Source organism: Hylaeus volcanicus, chromosome 3 (assembly GCF_026283585.1).
Source record: "Hylaeus volcanicus isolate JK05 chromosome 3, UHH_iyHylVolc1.0_haploid, whole genome shotgun sequence".
Taxonomy (NCBI): Eukaryota; Metazoa; Arthropoda; class Insecta; order Hymenoptera; family Colletidae; genus Hylaeus; species Hylaeus volcanicus.
In genome coordinates, this window is record NC_071978.1 from 1469393 (window position 1) to 1489067 (window position 19675).

General features: G+C 48.3%; 1 protein-coding gene across 12 annotated transcripts in view; it reads left to right on the plus strand.

The window, feature by feature from the left end:
* Positions 1-19675, plus strand: part of LOC128873136 (protein sprint) — an 81216-nt gene that overhangs the window by 41648 nt on the left and 19893 nt on the right. For 7 of the 12 annotated variants that reach the window (XM_054116471.1, XM_054116467.1, XM_054116463.1 and 4 more), the window contains 5 exons: positions 14351-14474; positions 15807-15998; positions 17959-18143; positions 19114-19292; positions 19386-19472. In XM_054116471.1, the coding sequence (XP_053972446.1) occupies positions 14351-14474; positions 15807-15998; positions 17959-18143; positions 19114-19292; positions 19386-19472 (767 nt within the window). Of the gene's footprint in view, positions 1-4871; positions 5210-5239; positions 6018-7747; positions 8018-14350; positions 14475-15806; positions 15999-17958; positions 18144-19113; positions 19293-19385; positions 19473-19675 lie in introns of those variants that run through there. The other 5 variants (XM_054116465.1, XM_054116466.1, XM_054116475.1 and 2 more) reach the window with 5 other exon arrangements.

Genomic DNA, 19675 nt, shown 5'->3' on the forward strand with positions numbered 1-19675 from the left:
ATAAATCGACGAGGACGCCATGAATGGAGAAAAAAGTTTGAACGTTGCAAGTAAAACGTTACGAGTGGGAAGAAAAAGAACTGTTTATAGCACGCAGTCGTCCACCGGAAGGTTGACGTATCGTCGGTAACGGCTCGTCGAACCCGGGGTTGCATTCGCGAAACCGCGAACGGTCGAGAATGGTCGCGCGACTGCTCGTTTGTCGGTATCAAACGGAACATTTGATCTGATCGCGGCCCTAACGAGAGCTCGTTACGGCACCCAGGAATCGTACGAACGCCCCCGCAAGCTTGGCCGAGTCGATCTTTCGACTCGTTCGCCGTCCGCATCGACCACGACCAACGTTTCCGATCCCGGATCGCCTAATTAAAACCAGCCTCAGCCCTCCACCCACAAACCCACGGTCTCCGAAGGAAAACCAATAAAGGCGACGGTTCATTGTTTCTTTTTTCGCTCTTTTCGCCCCTTACGAGAAGGCTACCACGGAACCGCGATCGATCGCGAGCGCCGCCGGATGTCCGACATCCTGGGACAATTTATATCGCCGATAAATTCCTTTTCCCTTTCATTAGCGGCTTCGCACTGGCGCGAGCGTGGAACAGCGTGGAGATTTACAACGACCTTTGCGCACGGACTGAGAAACGCGAAGCGAAATCGTTCAGCCTAGAACATTATTTAACCAGATTTTTTGCGACATTGGATATCTCTCGGAAACTCGAAAATATCGAGTCGTCTACTGTAAAGACAGAAAAGGTTGGAAAGGAAATGGTCTGCGCGTCATTGAACGTACGGTCTTGGTAAAAGGAAGACGAAACCCTTCTTTTGCTGGCCAGTTAGAGAAAAGTATCTCTTCGGTCGGTTCGTACTAGCCATTGTTTTTTTTTTCTTTCTTTGTTTCTTCCCGTTGGGAACAGGTTGTCGAGATCGGGTCTTGGAACCCTATGCGAGCCTTTAAAAAGAGTCCACCTCGCGCGCTTCTTTGCTTTACGGGGAATCCTTTGGTTGGTTTAACTTGGCGGTGGAGGGTTGTGTCATCGCAGAGCAGTCAGCCCCACCTGCGTCGCCGGCGCCGTTGATGGACAATCAAACGAAACGCTTTTTGTCCCGATGAGACAAACCGAAATGTTCGGTTTACATGAAAGACACCGGAATAGTACAATAGTATATCGATACCTTTTCGAAACGGAGTGCAAAGTCTCGTCGATGGTTGTCCGAGAAAGCATCGAACGCGCGCACATATGCTTTGCCGACTTGGATCGTTGGGCCCTGTCTCTGCTCTGCTCTGCTCTGCGACGAGAACGAAAAAAGTAAGGGTCGAAGGAGGAGAACTTTTATATCGCCGCAAATTGCTCGAGGTTGTCGTGCACCGTTTCAACTGTACGTCGTCGTCCTCGATGGTTACTTTTTAATTAAAAGTTTCGCCTTAAAAGCGCCTCGGTCAGGCGCCTCGACGCGAATTTCACGTAGCTCTGCTCGCCAAATGGACGAATTGTATCGTAGCGATAAAAATGCCCGTCGAGCAAACGACAGTCCGACGATAGGAAGGGATAAACTACCTTCGAGGGAATAGACGAAAGTCAAGGAAAATAATAGTTAATTAATTCATTAAACGGCGTGGCGGTACAAGAGAAGACGCTTCCTCGTTTGCCGCGATGGTGTGGATCACCGGCGGACGCAGGCGCGGGTATAGTCGGGGGTTCCCGGGAAAAGATACGTCCCTCGGGAACCGAACTCAGACACGGGGAAGAGCTCGCTATTAAACCCACGGGATAAGACTTGGCACTTCGCTTCGTACGCTTACTAATTAAATTATCCCGGAAACGCGGCATACCATTTAGAGAGATCTCGCAACGCATACACGCTCGTTCCCGTAAAACGCATAAAACGACGCGACGCGTCGGGTCGTAGCACGGAAGCGCCTCGAGCGTCGGAACGAATCCCCGAAATCGTTGAGCCACGGTAACGAAGACATTCACCGGGACAGAAATCCTGCAGCTTCGATTTTCAATACCGCACCAGCGGGGGAGCTTTCCGATTCAAAAAGCAATCAGAAAAGACCAAAGGCGGGGCGCGACTTCGTACGTGACGTGATTTCCGGAAACGGATGTCCCCCCTCGTTCTTTTTCTTCTTCGTTGTCTTGGTAGCGTCGTCGCGATCGTCGAAAGAACGAAAAGGTTTGCGGTCGCCGACACAGGAATTTGACAGAGACGAAGCTTCGGATATGACGGATGACGGGGGTGGAAGGATGGAAAATGGGCTCGCTGGCAGACAACAAATTGTTTGCCAGATACGAGACGATATAACGTTGTCAGACGAGCCCCCGACCATCTGAAACTGCCGATACCGCGGTCAATTGTCGCGAATACGACGGCGCCGGCGCGGCGAGGGAATCGAAGGATCGAGTCAATGTTTATCTCGAAAATCTCCTTCTTTGAGAATCGATTGAGCTGAGAATCGATATTCGACAAAGAAATCTTTCGATCGTTCTCGTCTCGTTCCATCTCCACCCACGACGTCTAGGTGCTTTACGCGCGTCACAAGTGCCCATTTCCCAAATTGTTTAGAAAACTACGCTCGGCCAAGTATTTTGCATATTCGATCGTTTCTCAAGGGGAAACTAACTCCGCAGGGGTGATTACTCAACGGCAACTCGCTCGTACTGCTGCTGCTGCTGCTGCTGCGTTACAATTTTCCCCCGAACCCTTTAAGCTGTCCCCTCGAGGACAATCGCGTGCCGCCGAGTGGAAAAAAGGGGGAACGTCGCGAGTAGAAAAACCTACGCTGGGAAACCGAGCGTCCAGTTCTTTCCTCGATTTCTCGAATCCGGCTTACCGAACGGTACCACGCTTCGAGTATCGTTTACCTCCTTCGACCCTTCATCCAACCTCGCACGAAAGTGCCCGTCAAACACGCGGTCCACCTTCGTTTAATGGAAAAGCGTTCCCATCCCATCACGCGAGTCCCGTAACGTGTAACGGCCAACCACGCAACGTCGAGATTGTAATCGTAAAAATCGTCTTGTCGCGATACGCGAACAACGCAACGTTCCCCCCCCTCGTTCTCGAGTACACGCCAAAGGAATAAGGGATGGGTGGTGCAGACCGTCGTCTCGAGAAGGAAGGGAGCGCGACTTGCTCGTGAGAATTGTGGACAAGTTCGCGAGCTCAGGTGCTCGGACGAAATTTTCGATGAAACTTTTTCAAACTTTCCACGAAGCGGAGATAGGAAGAAAAAAACCTGCTAGCAACCTCATCGTGCAATGGCGCGCGCGTATTCTTCTTCATGGATTATGGGAGCAAAGTCCGTACGCGAGATAAAAATCCGGTAGACGTTCCATCTTGCAACGAAAACTCGAGTTCGAGGTACGGGTTTTCTAGGACCGCCAAGACTCGTATGGTCCAAAGTCGGACCATCAGACATCGAAAAGTATAACGAATACTTGTACGCTTCGGAATTCCTTGGAAAGAGTCTAGAGCTTCTTTCCTCTAGAAAAAGTAGCTCGATCGTTGATTCCGCGCGGGTTCGTACGGTCTCCCAGGGCGAACCCGCATAGATCGTTCGAGTTGTATCGGAAAGGGGCGCAGTGGATTAGTAGAGTGGCTGTAAAAGGGTACCACTGCTAGGTTCGCGTCTGAAGAAGCAAGGAAAGGCGGCGGAAGAGATTTGTGGCGGTTACCGAGAATTTTACTGCCGCCACTTTTCGTCTCGAAGCCTTTTCGCTTCTTCCTTTGCGAAGCAAAGATGCGTTTAGAAAAAGCAATCGCGTACGTGAACAGGGTATACCTCGGAGAGAAATAGAAGGGACTCGGGACTAGAAGAACAAGAAACAAACTTTGATCGTTTCCAGAAGAAAAAGTTTATCGCGCCTGGTCCTGTGATTCATCCGTGGAGAGTATGTCGAAGCGGGCGAGTGGCGAATCTTCTGTTTCGGTGAACCGTTGCGTCGCGTATCGCCGTTCATTTTATTCGCGTGTTTCTTGATATTTAACGAGACGAGAAGTAATTCTGTGCGTTATTTGTCCAGCAGCCGTGTCGACGACACGCGCTAATTATCTCGAGGTGTATTTTCACTTTAATGGCACTTGCACGGCATGGGAATCACGGACGAAGCGCAATCGGACCACGGTGTAAAGTACAACCGACGTTCGCCGGGATCTAGTGGAAATCGGATGCTGTGCTACTTAATACTCGTGCAACCAAAGCCAATCGCTACGTTTCGTCGAATCACTTTTCCGTTCAAAGATACAGAGTCCAGAAGGATACGTACGCGTACGTCGATTAAAAAGATCCATCTACTATGAAAAAAAATATCGCAACGCCCACTGTTCGCTTTCGAAAAAGGACATTGTACGACAGACGAATAAAAGGAAACGCACTCGTTGTTTTCCTCGCGATTATCTATCATTCCGAGATCCATTTTCGCGAAACCGCAACGTTCCATATCGCGGTGTACAAACTCGCGTTCTGGTATAAGTGAAAAAGAAAAGATTCTAACAACGGAGGACGTAGCTCGCGCGTACATCAGACGCGTACCTACGTAAAACCTGTTACATAACCCGACACCAACCGCGGTTTCTCCAACCACACCTCGACACGAGTAAGCATGTTTAAAGTTTCGACGAATCGTAACATTAGATCACGATTCGCGCAGTGTCATCGTTCTTCCTGCATCCGATGGATCGGTGTCCTAATTCTAGCTTACCACCGAGGCTACGTTTCTTTGCCGTTAAACGATTCGTTTTACTAATTGTAAGCTCGCTTTTCTTTCTTCGTATCTCGCAGGGACTAGCAACTATACGTATATTTTTAAACTGCGCATGCGACGCTTCGAAACAGCTGTTGCACGATTTTGGCTCGATTAACAGAAAAAAAGTAAACACCGATCCCTGTACACGGTAGAGAAATCTAATAACGAAGAGCGCGTCGCGTCGACCGCGCATGCTCTTAGCTCCTCGATTCTTCTCCCACCGGATCACACCTACGAACCCGGCACTGGTAGGCGTGTAGGAGAGACGATGGGCCGCAGTTGCGTGTTGCGTCCCTGTACGTGTCGTCGCGACGCCGACTGGCAGTGTGTCGCCGACTGGCGTCACGGCGCCTTTCGCCGTCGGTTGTGCATTCGATTTCGCGTGTGTGTACCTGTACCCGTACCCGTACCTGTACCTGTACCGGTTTTTTACGTGAAAGAAGCAAAAGTGTTCTCTATCGGTGAGTTCTGTTCCCTGAAAACGCTGTTGGTTACCGGAAGTGAAAGTTTCGTTTGTTGGTTCCGTGGTTATCGATTCGAAAGCATCATCTTCCGGAGGAGGAAAAGCATCTCGGTGAGACGAAGCATCGCGGAGTGATCGCGACCAGTGACGTCACACCGTACGGTCATTACAAAGCACCACTCGAATCTCCAAGATCCGATGCGACAATGATCGTACGGCAATATCGCGAGGTTACTACTAATCGAATCGACCCAGTCGCGAAGCCAGGGTATCGGTAAGGATTCGGTACGATATGCAACCGAATGACCGATTAGGTGGTTGACCGTTTCGCAACGTAGATGCACGATCAGGGTATACCACCGAGTCTCTCGCTGTCCTCGTTGATGTTTAACGAGACATTTTGAAGTCCGATAGATGAGAATTTGTGTGCAGCAGGTGCATCGTTGAATTATCGGTAGAAATTCGATAAGCGTTTATCAGGATTAGATCAACGTTACGAAAACACGAATCGCTATCGATTAGACTCGGCGCACTCGACGAGGAAAGTTAAGAGTGCAATTTCATTCTCGAGATACGTAGGAGGAAATAGATTGAATAGTTTGTAACGGTCCGCGATGCTTTGGTGGCTCGAGGAAAGTGCATTCGAGAACGCAACGTAGGCGTCGAGTATTATCCGATTCCGTTCCCGAAGAATCTTGCGGCGTTATCGGTCGACTGCAACCGACACTGATACGGGAGTGCTCGTCAACCGCGTGGTACTTGGAAACTGTTTGTATAATGTTACAATATTGCAACATCCATGGAGGGTAAGCTCTACGTACACGAAAGATTCCTCTTCGCGATCAAGTCTGCGACGTATAACGCGATATATTCAACGTATCGTCATCTTTTTCTCAAACTTGACAATTCTCTCTTAAACGACCAATATTTAACTTTTACTTTGCGCTACTCCCTACTCTCTTGGCGATATAGTTGCTATGTTTGTCTTGTGTCGTCCCTCGTGTTCACCGATATACATGTATATACTATACACGTTTCAATCGCGTAGAAAATATTAGTTGCCTTTGACTTATAGGCCGATTATTTAAGGTTTGTTGCGCGAGAGACACACGTGTTTACTCGCGGTTACCTTAATGCTACATATCACGCGTTCCGTCGCGGCTTGGTAGTCGATGAAACGCGAAACGATTAACGAGTAAGACGCTTCTTGTTCGACCTTTCACAGTAAACATAAATATCATACCTAGCCACAGCGTATATATAAATATAGATTTCATCGGTTTCTTGAAATTGTAGACATCGTTTCGTCCAACGGTAACCATGGCCAAGCGTATCTCGGAACCGGCTTTCCGACATCTCCAACCGATTTTCACTCGATTCGCGCTGTCCATCTCGTCCGTCGAGTGTTTGCATTCGATATTAATACCAGCACGAGAGCATCGCGTTCGTACGCAGGGACAAATTCACCGATCGATCGCAATTAAGCCGTGTACGCGACACGTTGTTGCGCGCCGCGCCGATTCAGTGCAAACCGCAGCTGTTAAAAGGCTGAAACGCCTATCCATCGCGAGCTTTATCTATCACGCGATCCGTGCAACGCACCGATAATTTTCTATCGGTGCAACCTGTTTTCTTTAGCGCAACAACGTCGCTGTCGTTTCCGTTGTTTCGAAGCGAATCGATCGAAGGAGACACGGTAGATATCGATCATCTCGTATCATATGCAACGTAATAAAAGGTCTGATGTCGCGTAGGAAATCTCGGTTGTCGGAGCGAGTAGCTCGACGATCGATGACCCGAGAGGCCATTTTTTTTGTCGGTCCAATATCGGAGGAGCTCCACAAATCGCGTGCTCCTCTGTTCCGTTTTTTCTTGATTCTTTTCGTTTCGGTGGTATCGGTAATAACGCTCCATTCTATGAGCACTGCTCCCCTCTTTTACGAGTACGTCCGGCCGTTTCCAGAATTTCGATCATAGAGCTCCGAGTATCCTCCGTTAAATTCGCGAGACAACGAAACGTTAATTGTTTTCATTGAAACTCGATGCGATATTATATTTCACGCCGATTTCCATTGCAGCCCATGCAACGCGTTCTTCTGCCGCGTAATCTGGTCACTGCGGGAGAGAGAAACGTCACCGATAAATTGTCACGCCGTTAAGTCATTTATAACGCCGCGATAATTCTTCTCGCTCGTATTAACTTACCTTGGTCGCCCTCGCGAAACAATTTACCGTTTTATGGGCAGCCGAAACTGCATTTACTACGATCCAAGGTAATTGAAAGCATTTTTTACCGACCTCTAAACGTACTCGGCTATTTTTAGAACTTATGGAGAAAATAACGGAAATCGATTAAAAAACGCAACGTGTTGCGTCGCTAGACAATAAAAGCGAGAAAAGTGATTTTCAACGATCGAAAATGATCCATTGAACGAAAATATCGCTGGTAGAATTTCCTCCTCCGGAATTATGGTCGGAACGGAAGAAGACGCTTTCACGGATGTACATATACGAGATCCGCACCTGTTCTTCTCAGATTTCGATCGAGCGCTACGAAAATTGTCCATCGCCGTATCCGCTGAACGAAGAGACGAAAAATGACGCTGGCCTTGATCGCTCGGTAAGACGCGTTGCTCCGATTGAACCATTTGCAAGAACCTATGCAAGACAGGATCGTAATAATGCTGCCGCCAATTTTGAGCAACATTAACAACGATATACTGACGCTGTACACGAATCCAGGGAGCGGCAGGAGCGTGGCTACTCGCACGACGAGAGGACGTTACGCGGAGATCGGCGTTAAAAGGTAAACTTTTCCCATGAACGGCAACCGCGGTGCTAAGAAAAACTGTTGCACGCTATCGCGGTTTTCAGTTGCAACCCACGCGACCGCGTGTTAATTATTAATCGATGGCCGTTGGACTCGGGATCGCGCTCGTTTCTGCTGATGTTCCCGGCACCTGCGTTTATTGATCTCGTCGCGAGCGTCTACCGTGGACCATAGGCGACGACCAACGCCAGAAATGGACAATTTCACGGACCCAGCTTTTTTTCTATACGTACACAGAGAGTGCATCCTATTCGAAACAGAATCCTCCACCTTAACGGCTTTGCTACTTTCAACGAAAGCTGGATAAAAGTTTGAAAAACTTGTAGATATCTGTAGCCTTTCTGCACGTCATCGAAATATTATCGATCGATCGTATATCGGTAAAGAGGATCGCGAAGAAGGGTGCGCGATGAAACGGGTTGTCTGGCGTGTCACCGCAGGAAAATCGATTTTCATCAGAGCGGTTAATATGAAATATGATAGCAAAGTGGTCGACCGCGTGAAACCCTTCGGTTTATTCTTACGTAAGCCTCTTAGCCGTAATCCGCTCGAGTTCTCCGCGAATAGACCCCGAAGGGGATTCGTTCGTCCTCTTTTTACCGTTCCATTCGAGGATCCTGGCTTCGATTCGATAGGATCCCTCGCGGACGCCTAATCGGGGAACTCTCTTTTCGGCACTTTTTGGCTGAAACGAAATATTAGGTAGTCTCCGAGAGTCGAACGTAGGTTTTGGCTCTTGGAAAACCGTACGCGTGGTTCGCAATTAAACAAAGCGACGCAATAATCCGCGAGATGAAGCGTCCAAGTTTGAAAAACGGATGCCTCGCAACGATCCTTGCGGATGTTTCGACTAAATTCCACCCAAGAACGAGCCGAGCAGCTCGCTTTGCCTCTTCCTAGTCGTCGAACGAGGGAGCAGAGCGGCCGAAGGATGCGGAAATTAATTAGTCGAACGCGATGTCGGATGGTTTCCGAGCAGACAGTATTTCTTCCGTGACGAAAAATGCGTAAAATGCGTGAAAAGCATACTTAAAAGGCGCAACGAGATTGCGCGCGTAGCCTCGCGTTCGCGCATTAAAGACGAAACCTTGCTTAAATTCTGCTTACGACCCCCTTATATCACACTTGGGCGGTATGGGTTCGTGGCTTTCCGAAGAAGCCTTTCGACGCGAATACGTTTATTACGGGTCGCATTGGAACTTTGACGCGTGCGTCGATGGATTCGAGGAACGTTGGAAACAGTGTTGGCTTTTCAAAAGATTCGCAGGGTAATTTTGCATTTTTTCGCGTAACGTGAATTCCTATTTAAAAAATATGTTTACGACGCGAAGACAAGTTGTAACGGCATCGTAGTATCGTGATCGAGCTAATTAGTCGCTCGAAGAAGGATGAGCTTGAGCATCGACTTCGACTTCCGTGCAATGTACGCAATTGTTATATGTATTGTATTATATCTCGATAGATACATATATCGCAGCATGATTCATTGAGACTCTGAACGTTTTCTGTTTACGCTTCCGACTAAACGTATTACATACCTAGAAATTCTGCTAGATTAGTCACTCGGCGACAATCCTCGGCTAATCGATGTTTTCCGAAAACTCTCCTATAGATGTGACGTTCTACACGTTCGCGGACTCGTTCTCACCGATAACGTTACTTGGCGAAAAATTCCAAATCCGGTATTCCATTATATTGCCGACAAATCGAAGAATAGCGTGTAGCGGGCGCAACGATGAACATTTTTCGATAAAACGAAGGGAAGAAGAGGGATAGAGGCGAAAAGGGTCGCGTTAATGCCACTTACGACCCTATTTCGTTGACAGCGGCCGGTCGCATTCGTTGTAACGCAGCTCTCGAGATGTACGCGCAAATGCACCCGCGCGAGCACGCTTTTTCGGCTTGGAAATCGCGACAGGGGTTGGAACGAACGTTTCTTGTCGAATAAAGGACAAGTACGTAGCGCGTTTAGTCGACATTTTTCATTTTCTACGTACAAACAATTTAATTGCCGTTTTATCGCGCGACATCGTGTGAGAATTTAAACGTGGAAACAAAAAACTAAGGAATCGCTAGAGGTTACTCTTGCAACGAAGCGTATCCGAGCCGAGCAGAAAAGCTTGGACCTCGTCGTGCGAGTAAATGGAGGAAACCACGCGAAACACGATATGCCACTTTCGGTCTAATGTAACGAGACACGAGGCCAGGACGCGATCGTTTAATCCTGCGGTGGCTAACGCGCCGACTTTCCCTTTCATTTTCCGCGGTCCGATATCCGTTGGGAAACTCTTATGGCACGATCGATGGATAGGACGCGACTCGAGAAAAAAGCGTTTCGAAGTAAAATCAGTTTTCTACCCGAAATGCCGACTTTGGCCCCGGCGCCGCGACGGATAGACTTGCCGGGAACCCAGTGTCGTTCGCATGGTCGAAAGGATAATAGTATCGATGCGAGCCCCGGGCACGCAGGATTCTCTAGCTACTGCTGCAAGGGAGAAAGCCCATTTTCACTCTAGAAATCGAGTCGTTTCGAAATCCTTGGGGAAAGCTAGATACGTTATACCCTCCTTGCGCGACCAATATCGGAGTCCTTTGAAATGTCGTGCAATCCATCGAACCCTAGGACAAAGTCCTTCGTCGATTCGTCCTAGACGGCCCGCGGGGTATCGTAGGTTGTAGGTTGCCCGATAACAAGGACACGGTTGCAAAGCTACATTTGCGCGCTGATTTTGAGAACAAACTTGTCGAATCAATTAATTTCATCATCCTGTTTTCGTCGCCAATGAACAGGATTGATCTCTGGAAGTCATTCGAGCCCATACCGTTGTATCGTCGACGTCGAAATTATGTCCTTTACGAAATTGAACAACGACGCGGCGCGGCGCGGCGCGAGGGGGCGTCGGTGTGACAGGTACGAGAGCCGAAACAGAGCGTGGAGATACTTAGCGAGCAAAGTGTCGCGTGTTGCATCGAGTAACTCAAGCTCGCTTCGTTGCTCTTGGCATGTAACCCAAGAGTCGCTCTTTGGCTTCGGTTTCGCTCCACGAGAAACCGGAGAAGAAGCTGGTGCTCGGGAGTCGCGCTTTGGCTGCCTTGAACGCAACCTTTTTCTTCCTTGTTGCTTCCTTCGCTCGTTTCGTTTATTCTACTCTGCGTTTCCTGCTCTTGTTCCGTCTACCCATATCTACGCTTGACTACTCTCGCGTGAGAATCGTTGCGCGTTGCGATGATCGAGAAAAATGATCGACGACGAGGCGTAAGTAACGGTGTGTTTTAACCGACCGAATTCATCAAGAGCTGGTGAGTAACGATGCAGTTTAAATAGAAATTACTTTATACTTTTAAGCAATTATAGTTTTTCCAAGTCGGTTATATTTTTCTCCCAAAAATTACTTTAGCCGTGCGTCATTTCTGGAAAGTGATATCTTCGCAGTCGTTGATACTTTACCGTAATCTTTCCTACAGAGTTGCCACAACTCTGTCTTGGACGCGCGATCTCGTTCCGCTTCGTACCAGGGAACGTAATTGTCCTCGCGTCCGGAGAAGAACAGCTTCCGCCAATATCCGGTCTTGCTTCTCGCAAGGAGGACGCCGCTTCCGGTCGATTAAACCTCTACCGGCGAGCCACGCGATTTCCAGAGTGCCGATCATTTGGTTAGGAAGTTGGACTAATGTAGAAACTTTGTCATTTCGAAGGTTCCGTTGGCGTCGGCGTCGGTCGTAGACAACGAGATTACCGACCATGCCATGGGTTACGACGACACTACCACTCTCACCTTCTTTCTTTCGATCACTGTATGCTCTCTGAAAATATCGCGTTGACCGTAATCCGTGTGATGGACCTAAGCCGAACCGAATGTAAACGCTGATGGAGGAAATTTACTTCGGAAGATGAGAACCAACCACATTTTTTTCGGTATTCAGAATGTTTGTTGCGTTAAATACGAAACGAGGACCAACTTGTTACAAGGATCTCCGGATTTTTTTTTTTTTAAAGAAGAATTAAATGGCTAACACTCGAGCCGCGAATGCTAGGTCGACGACAATTATCCTCTCTCCTGGCAGACTATAGTGAATTAACATCTCGAGACTACGAAACTCGTAAAGAAAGCAAAACTGAGCGCAACCGAAGCAAAGGAGCAAAGGAGCAAAGGAGAGTTCCTCCTTACGAGCTCGCGTTCCTTTGAGACTCCATCGTACTCGAGATATTTCGCTCGTTTGAGACGCGTTCCAGGAAGAGAGACCAGCGTCTGCTCGCCTGCTCGGTCGCACGGGAACGTGCATACCTTGTGCAGGCTCGATGCACGCCCGCTCGTTAATACGTAAAAATCTCTTTTACCCTTACGAGCCACCCGCTGGACCACGTGTCGAGAACCTCCAGTCGTCATGGCAACCCCCGTCGGATCTCGCAGACGACGAACACGGTCCTCGTCGACGAATCAGGAACGTAACTTCCGCGTCGCTGGCCCTTTGTTATTTTCGACCGACCGATGCCAATTTGACGCGTGGCCGGGAATTACGTTTCATCGAAATTTCCGAGATTCGAAAAGAACAGGCCACGTCGGAAAGTAAAGTTCAATTCGGCTCGTCGCATTTGCATGTTGCATGTCACGATTCGTCGTTGTCGCCACGAACGAGTGACGTTGCGTCGTCAACAAATTTTAACGATTCTCAAAATATGCACCGAGTCAACCGATAATCCGTAAGGCTGTTCCAACTGTGCACTCGATTTCCATCGATTTGTTTATCGATCGGTTAGCGACGAGCTCGATCGCGTTCAAACAAGGAAGCCACTGTGCGATGCGATCGGTTGCTTTCAATGGGAACACGTTGCATCGCAACTAATTTGCGCCACTGTAGAGATGCGTCAGAACCCAGAGAATAATTGGCGCGGTTGCGCGTTCCATTTAGCATCCTGCGCCAAAGTTTGAAACGGTATTTATTTCGAGCAAACTTTGTCGCAATCTGCCGCTGAATATCGTACGAGTTCGGAGGGTGTCGACGTATGCAAAGTTGGTGGCCGCCATCCCCGGTATCCGGTATCCGGTAGACGGTCTGCGCTCTATCGTGTCCTCTGCGTTTGACAGTTGAACGGTCCATCTCAAACCACGTTCGCTGCTTTCGCGTCTCGACGCTGCTCTTATTGTCAACCGACAGACTGGTTCGATTAATTTGAAATTAACCTTGGATGAATTTTCTATCGACTTTATAGGCTACGAGGAAGGCTAATCTGATCTACCTCGAAATTTCTATCGAAAGTTGATACTCCAATCCTCGATGGGAATCGGCTGTCGGCGTCGCGATTAAAAAATCCTCGACTTGGCTACGCGCGACATAAATCATCTTTAGAAAAACGGTGTCGACATCCGGTCGACGTTTTCGTCCTTTTTTCTCTCGAATACACCCGCTCGCCAATGGACGATTTTGTTATGTCGCGACGCATCGATTTTCTCGAACGCGACATCCGTCTAGCGGCTAGACGACCCCGACGTCGACTTATTTTTCGCGTTGCAGATCAATCGACTGCTCGGACGTCCATTATCTTTGCTTCGAGTATACGATACGCTTTCGCGACCAAGAGTAGCCGTGCAAGGGTCGGCAACGTTTGCAAATTTTCTTCTCCCTGTGGAAATTCCGTGGTTGCTCGTCGCTCGAGAGAGGACCTACGAAATCGATTAGGAAAGTTCGCGTATACGAAACGCGCGGTGTCTCCCAGGGCAACTTGACGGAAATTACGCCAGCATCGAGATCCGTTTACAAAGCGGGCATTATACCTTCAGAGCTGAGGCGGTCTGGCTAACTGGCTTCCTAGCTACCACCGTGCCACAGAGAATTTATCTGCGAGTTTCTAACCGATTACCCGTACCGGACCAGTTACGCGGTTTGAAGTAGGTACCAAGAATCTGCCATTTGGGTATCCACCGTTGATGTCAGTTTCTTCATTTTTACTTAGACTTGCGATTCTGTCCGCGATTCGAGTGCAAGACCGGAGCACTTTGCAACGGACCAATTATTCGCTCTAGCGAAAATAATAATCTGGTCGCAAACGATAATAGCAAGAAGGTAATCATATGTCGCTGACTGTCTCTTGGCTTTTTTCTTTCTCCCACCATAGTCGTGCAACCCAGTTTTCCAATAGCCCTGTTAGTCATGTTAATCGTACCGCGAAGCATAATTTATTTTTTCCATGTGATGTTCGACTTATGTATGTACGTCGATTATCGATGCAACTTTCATCTTTGTCGTCGTTACGTTGTTGGACAATGATGGACGTTTCGGCGAATGAACCGGTCTATTTTCTTGTTACAGGAGCGATGTTTTCCTGGAACCGTATTTGCAGCAACACGGAACCGTTCAAGTTGTCAGCTCGCCGAGCACGCCTCCACCGAATCCGTTGCAACATCATCAGCTTACGCAGCTACATCATGTACAGGTGAGACGAACGATTCGAGAGAATCGTTTCGAACGTCGTCTTCGAATGCCGAATGTATGAATGGTCGTTCGATTAAAAATTTTACGAAGGGATCGCGTTACCGAATCGTTAAAAAATCGCCCCGCTCCGCACCGCGTCAGGGCTGCTTAATACTTTTCGCGACAAGCAATTAAGGGTTTCCCAATTAGCCGCAAGCGTGTGTTCGGTACGCATCGCACGTTCTCGTTTAATCCGTTTAACCCGAAACGTCGTTGTGCGTCAGTCTGCATTTCAAATTAAATTACACTCGAAACTCTTGGCACGCGGCAAACCCCTTCACGGATTCCCTCCCATAACCCGTTGCGTTCACGTTTACCCCTGTGGAAAAAAGCAGTACGGAAGATCGAACAATGTCCCTCGAACGTAACTATGCAAGTTAACCGTTACGATAAATTAAACGAAATGCTGTCTCTCTATCCGGTATCGAATATACGATATCGACTTTGAATTATTTAGCTGACGAGCATTTTCGCGAACATAGTCAAATTTCGAGAGCAGCTTTCGATACCGGCTGAATTAACGATCTTTTCACGACGGTCCGTCGGCGTCGGCGTCGGCGTCGAATAACCCAACGATATTCCTTGGAATACATGGGATAAAAAGTACGAAGGGGTCGCGAGCCGCTTTTTCGCCGACGTGTTTGCGTAAAAAGTTGAAAAATCGAGAGGATCGATGAAGGAAAAACGTAACCCGAGAAAAACGATCGGCATCGATCGACATCGATGACCGATGCCAATCGCCGAACAAACTAAAGTAGATTTCGTCGAAAATGGAGACATTGGGAACAGCCGGTTTTCTAGCGTAGTATCCTCCTGTTACGACTCGCGACTACCTGTCATCTACGAGTATGGAAATGTCGGTCCCTTAAGCCGCAATTCTAGGGGTGTAAATCCTCTTTAGTCGTCGTACAATACACTCTAATGCCGTATTATACCGGGCCGCGCGTCGTCCAGGAAACCGGGGACTTTTACCGGTTATCTCAATTTGCAGCCAATGCCCGAGCATCGTTTATTTAGCTATCGTTTAATTTGCTGCTCCGACTTTTTCGTTTGTCTCTCCTCCCTTTTTTCACTCTTTCCTACCCTGTCCCCTCTTCTCTAACTCTTCTTCACCCCTGTGTCCGTATTCTTTTTATCGTTTTCTTTGTCCGCACAATTCCCGACCAAAGCAACGCGTAACGAACCGTAATTTTTTCCCTTGGCTTTATCCGGAATCAGCCTCTCTTTCGGTGCAACTTTTGTAAGGGTCAGGAAAGAAAACTAGTATCTAACCGAATTAATCGTATATTTTCAGAGCGAGGAGTCGTTTTCCTCGGAAGGCTCAGCGACTTCTGGCGGATCTTCCAACTCCACGGAAGATTCTGGGAGCGAGATCGCCTGCGACATCACTCTGATCGAGAGGCTTATACGCTCCCATCCGATTTGGTTCCTTCCCGGCATCCAAAGGGCCGGTGCTTTCCACTTGTTGCAAGGCAAAGAGGAAGGGGTGAGTGGACTCGAACGAATCGATTAGGGCTAAGAAAATTGCAAGCCTCGAAGAAGCCCCATTTGCTACCCACTGCCAAGAATTTTTCGCCGAAAACACATAGTCTTGAACGATAAAATCGCTCCAACGATACCTCAAACTTTTCCGGCGCCGCGCCGTCGGCGTAGCTTTGATCGTCCGGCGCGGCGCGACACGGCGACCCAATTCCCTAAGGTTTCCGTCTATCGAAAGAATCGCGGGAAAATGTTCCAGTTAGTTCTGGCGATGTACCCGTGTATGCGATACGATACGTGCGAGGGCAATTAACGTTCGTCGTTAGGATGCTATCGTCCCCGGTGGGCAGATCGAGCGTAGCCAAGATATCTCCCGATGCATCGACCGTTTGGCAAACCGCGCGGTGTGGCTTAATATGCAGTAAATGCAAACGACAGACGTTGCCCTGGCAATATACGGGAACCTAAACTTCTGGCGATGTTCCAAACCGCGACCCCGCTGTAAATACGCATAACAAGTGCCATTGTTAGCGTATTGTGCGCCTCGTAAAAGTTTACCCTCGAGCCAGGTGGTTTTTCTGTGGATTTAAATATGTAGGATCGAATGGTTCGATCTAGACTTTCGACGACGATCACGACCGCGTCAGACATCGACACGGTTTTCCGTCTGGGACCGGTCACCACGACACATCTATTCTTCTCCGTATACCGTGCACGGTTCGTTTCGATTGTTCGTCTTCGCCACATGGTCGATGCATCGCGAGATCGGAGGAAGAGATAACCATCGAACAATGCTAGTCGTCGAGAACTGGTTACCGCGCAAACGGTGTGTTTCGATCGATCTGAGCAAAGAAAAATTTCTTTGTTTTTAACTGTGTCGTTGTTTCCGTCGCATCGTTTAGAACCGAGTTTTTGCAAGTTCTCGTCAATCTATCTCCAACGTTGTACCGTTAAAGTACCGAATTGTCCAATCGATAGGATTGTGGTCCCACGAAAATCTGGAACTCTTTGTCGACGAGAAGATACCCCGCACCGAAGCGTCAGATAACCGAGTGTTTTGCCAGGAACCTAGGAACCTAGAGAAAAAAGTAGTCGAGTTACTCGGAGATTGTGTCAAGACGAAGCGAAGACCGTTTCGAAACGAGATCGAGACTAGGCAGTAGGCGAAGATCCTCGCGCAAAGATTGTAGCGAAAGCGAGGTCGAGAGCTACTTGAAATTGCACCAAGATGAAATCGAGGCTTTTTCGCGGCGCTGGCGCGGCGATACGATACCTGCGCGAAAGTGGAATCGAACGAGATCAAGACTCGGATAAGGACTCGCCAACATTTAAATACGAGGTCGAGACACCTCGACGACGATGATGCAACGACTAAGACGGGAGGGAAGTGTCAAGATCGGGTCAGGCGTCACTCGAGCGAAGAGTGGATTTGTGGAATGTCGAATCTTGGAAGCGAAGGAAATCCTGGAAAGAATTTCCGTCTGCGCCAATAATATTTTCACGCTAAACAATTTTCTCTTTCTGGCCGATGAATAAGGGAAGCGAGGCGGTGTAAATGAAAAAATATATATATATATAGAGAGAGAGAGAGGGGAGGGGGGGCTGTAATCAGCAGGAAAACGACTGCGAACGAGCTGTGCCATTGTGGCAGCATTGTTTTCTCGGTGGTTCATTGTTTTCCAGGTTTGTTAATCGTCCTGGTCCGTTCCATCCCCCTATCGCATCAAGGGCTACAGACGAATTGCACGGGCGAAAAACAATGCCGCTCGCAATTACTCCTCCATAGGCGAGACACCCCGCGTCCCCCGTCCCCCGACCCCCGTCTCACGGCTCGTCGAAACGTGGCTGGTGATTGCACGAAACCTTTCGTAGGCCGGAAATACGCAGTCGAGTGTATCGCATCGACAAAAATCTCATATCGACGATACGACGCGACGAAAAGTTAACGCGATTTTGGTTCTTTCCAGAACTTTGTCGTCCGCCAATCGAGTCAAACCGACACGATGGCCCTCTCTGTACGATTGCCACCGGGAAAGGGACCGTACATCGAACATTACCTGATACAAGCCAACAAGGGGAAGCTGAGCTTGGAAACCAGCGAGAACAGGTTCGACAACATCCCCTCGTTGATCGCCCACTATTCTCAGTGCTGGTGAGTGGTCTCTCTTCGCGTTCACCTTCTGCGCGATCGGATGCCAACGTCCGTTACAGTGCAGTACAGTACAGTATAGTATAGTACAGTACAGTACAGTACAGTACAGTACAGTAGAGTCTTTGCAAACTCAGCTGGCCGCTCAAGGCCACCGATAACAGGCTATCCTCTCCACCGTACCGTTTCGCTGTATCATACTTCTCCGTTTCCCATTTCCTCTTTCCTCTTTCCTCTTTTCTGCTACAAAACTGAAGTCTCGCGCTATGGGTTTGCCGCCCTGGAGTGGTAAGGCCGCGAGTGACAATCTTGAAAATATAGAGAAGAAACGACCTTGAGCGACCACAGGTGATTCCGTCTGATCTGTAGCTCGTAGATCATAGCTTCTCTCGGCCGATCGCGATTTATTAACTCGAATACGCCCCTCCTCTTTGCCTTCGATAACAAATTGATTTACTCGCCACGAAATTATTTTCTTTTTCGATCTAAATTACACCGCGACATCGCAACAAAACCGAGGATTAGACCGGCGGCGATCTCTCGTGTTGCATAATTTATGGAATTCTCGAGCGTGGAAGGCGAAGCAGAGTTGCGAACGAAACCTGCCCGGTGAAAGTCGCTTCGATCGTGGCCCGAGATAATTTAGGCGGCTAATGGAAGCACTGGAAAGCCACGTTCGCGCTATTAAACCTGGTTTTCATGATAATCGACGCGCCATTTTTCCTTTTACACGGTTCGATTAATGATTCATAAGCGTTCCGGGCGTTTTACCTCGCCGCGTTAACGATATATCGGTGCGATCCAATCAGAGGTTTCGACAGTTTCTTCTTTCAACTTTTATTATTATTGTTTGATTATCGTTGGATAAAATTCGGAAGATTCTGTCGACAAACCAATCGCCTTACCGATTCCATTAGGCCAACAGGCTTCTAAGTATTAATTCGCCTCAATTTGTTTGTTTTACTTTGGCAAGCAGTGACGAATTGCCGGTCCAATTGATACTGCCAAGGGCGATGCGCGAAGCTAAAAATAGGCAGCAACTCTCCTCGTTGGCACTTTTGGGTCAGGAATTCTGGAGATACCCGATGGCAAACCCGAAGCCGCCGGAAAGTAGCAGCAGCAACACTTCGAGCTTGAGCAGCTTTCGTGGCGGTAAGTTTAATCCAAGTAAAAGTTGATGAAAGCATTTCAATAATTCGCCAAGTTTCAGCACGTTACCACTGATAGTTGATCAATTATTTTCAGGCCACAACAACAATAACAACAACGTTCGCACACCCACAACGGAAAGTATAGTGCTGAACCTTGCGCCGATACCATCGCACGATACGCGTAAGTCTTTGATTTGGTTTAATTGTTGTTTTCGAGAAAAGTAATTGGGACAAAGACGCGAAGAATTTTTATCCGTGCAACAATGAATGTCAATGAATGTTCTTCCATGCTTTGGAAAACCCGCTCGACTCAAAGTGGCTGCGGACGAAAATAATTTTGTATTGTTTGAGTGGACACGGAACCGAATAAAATTCTTCGAATAA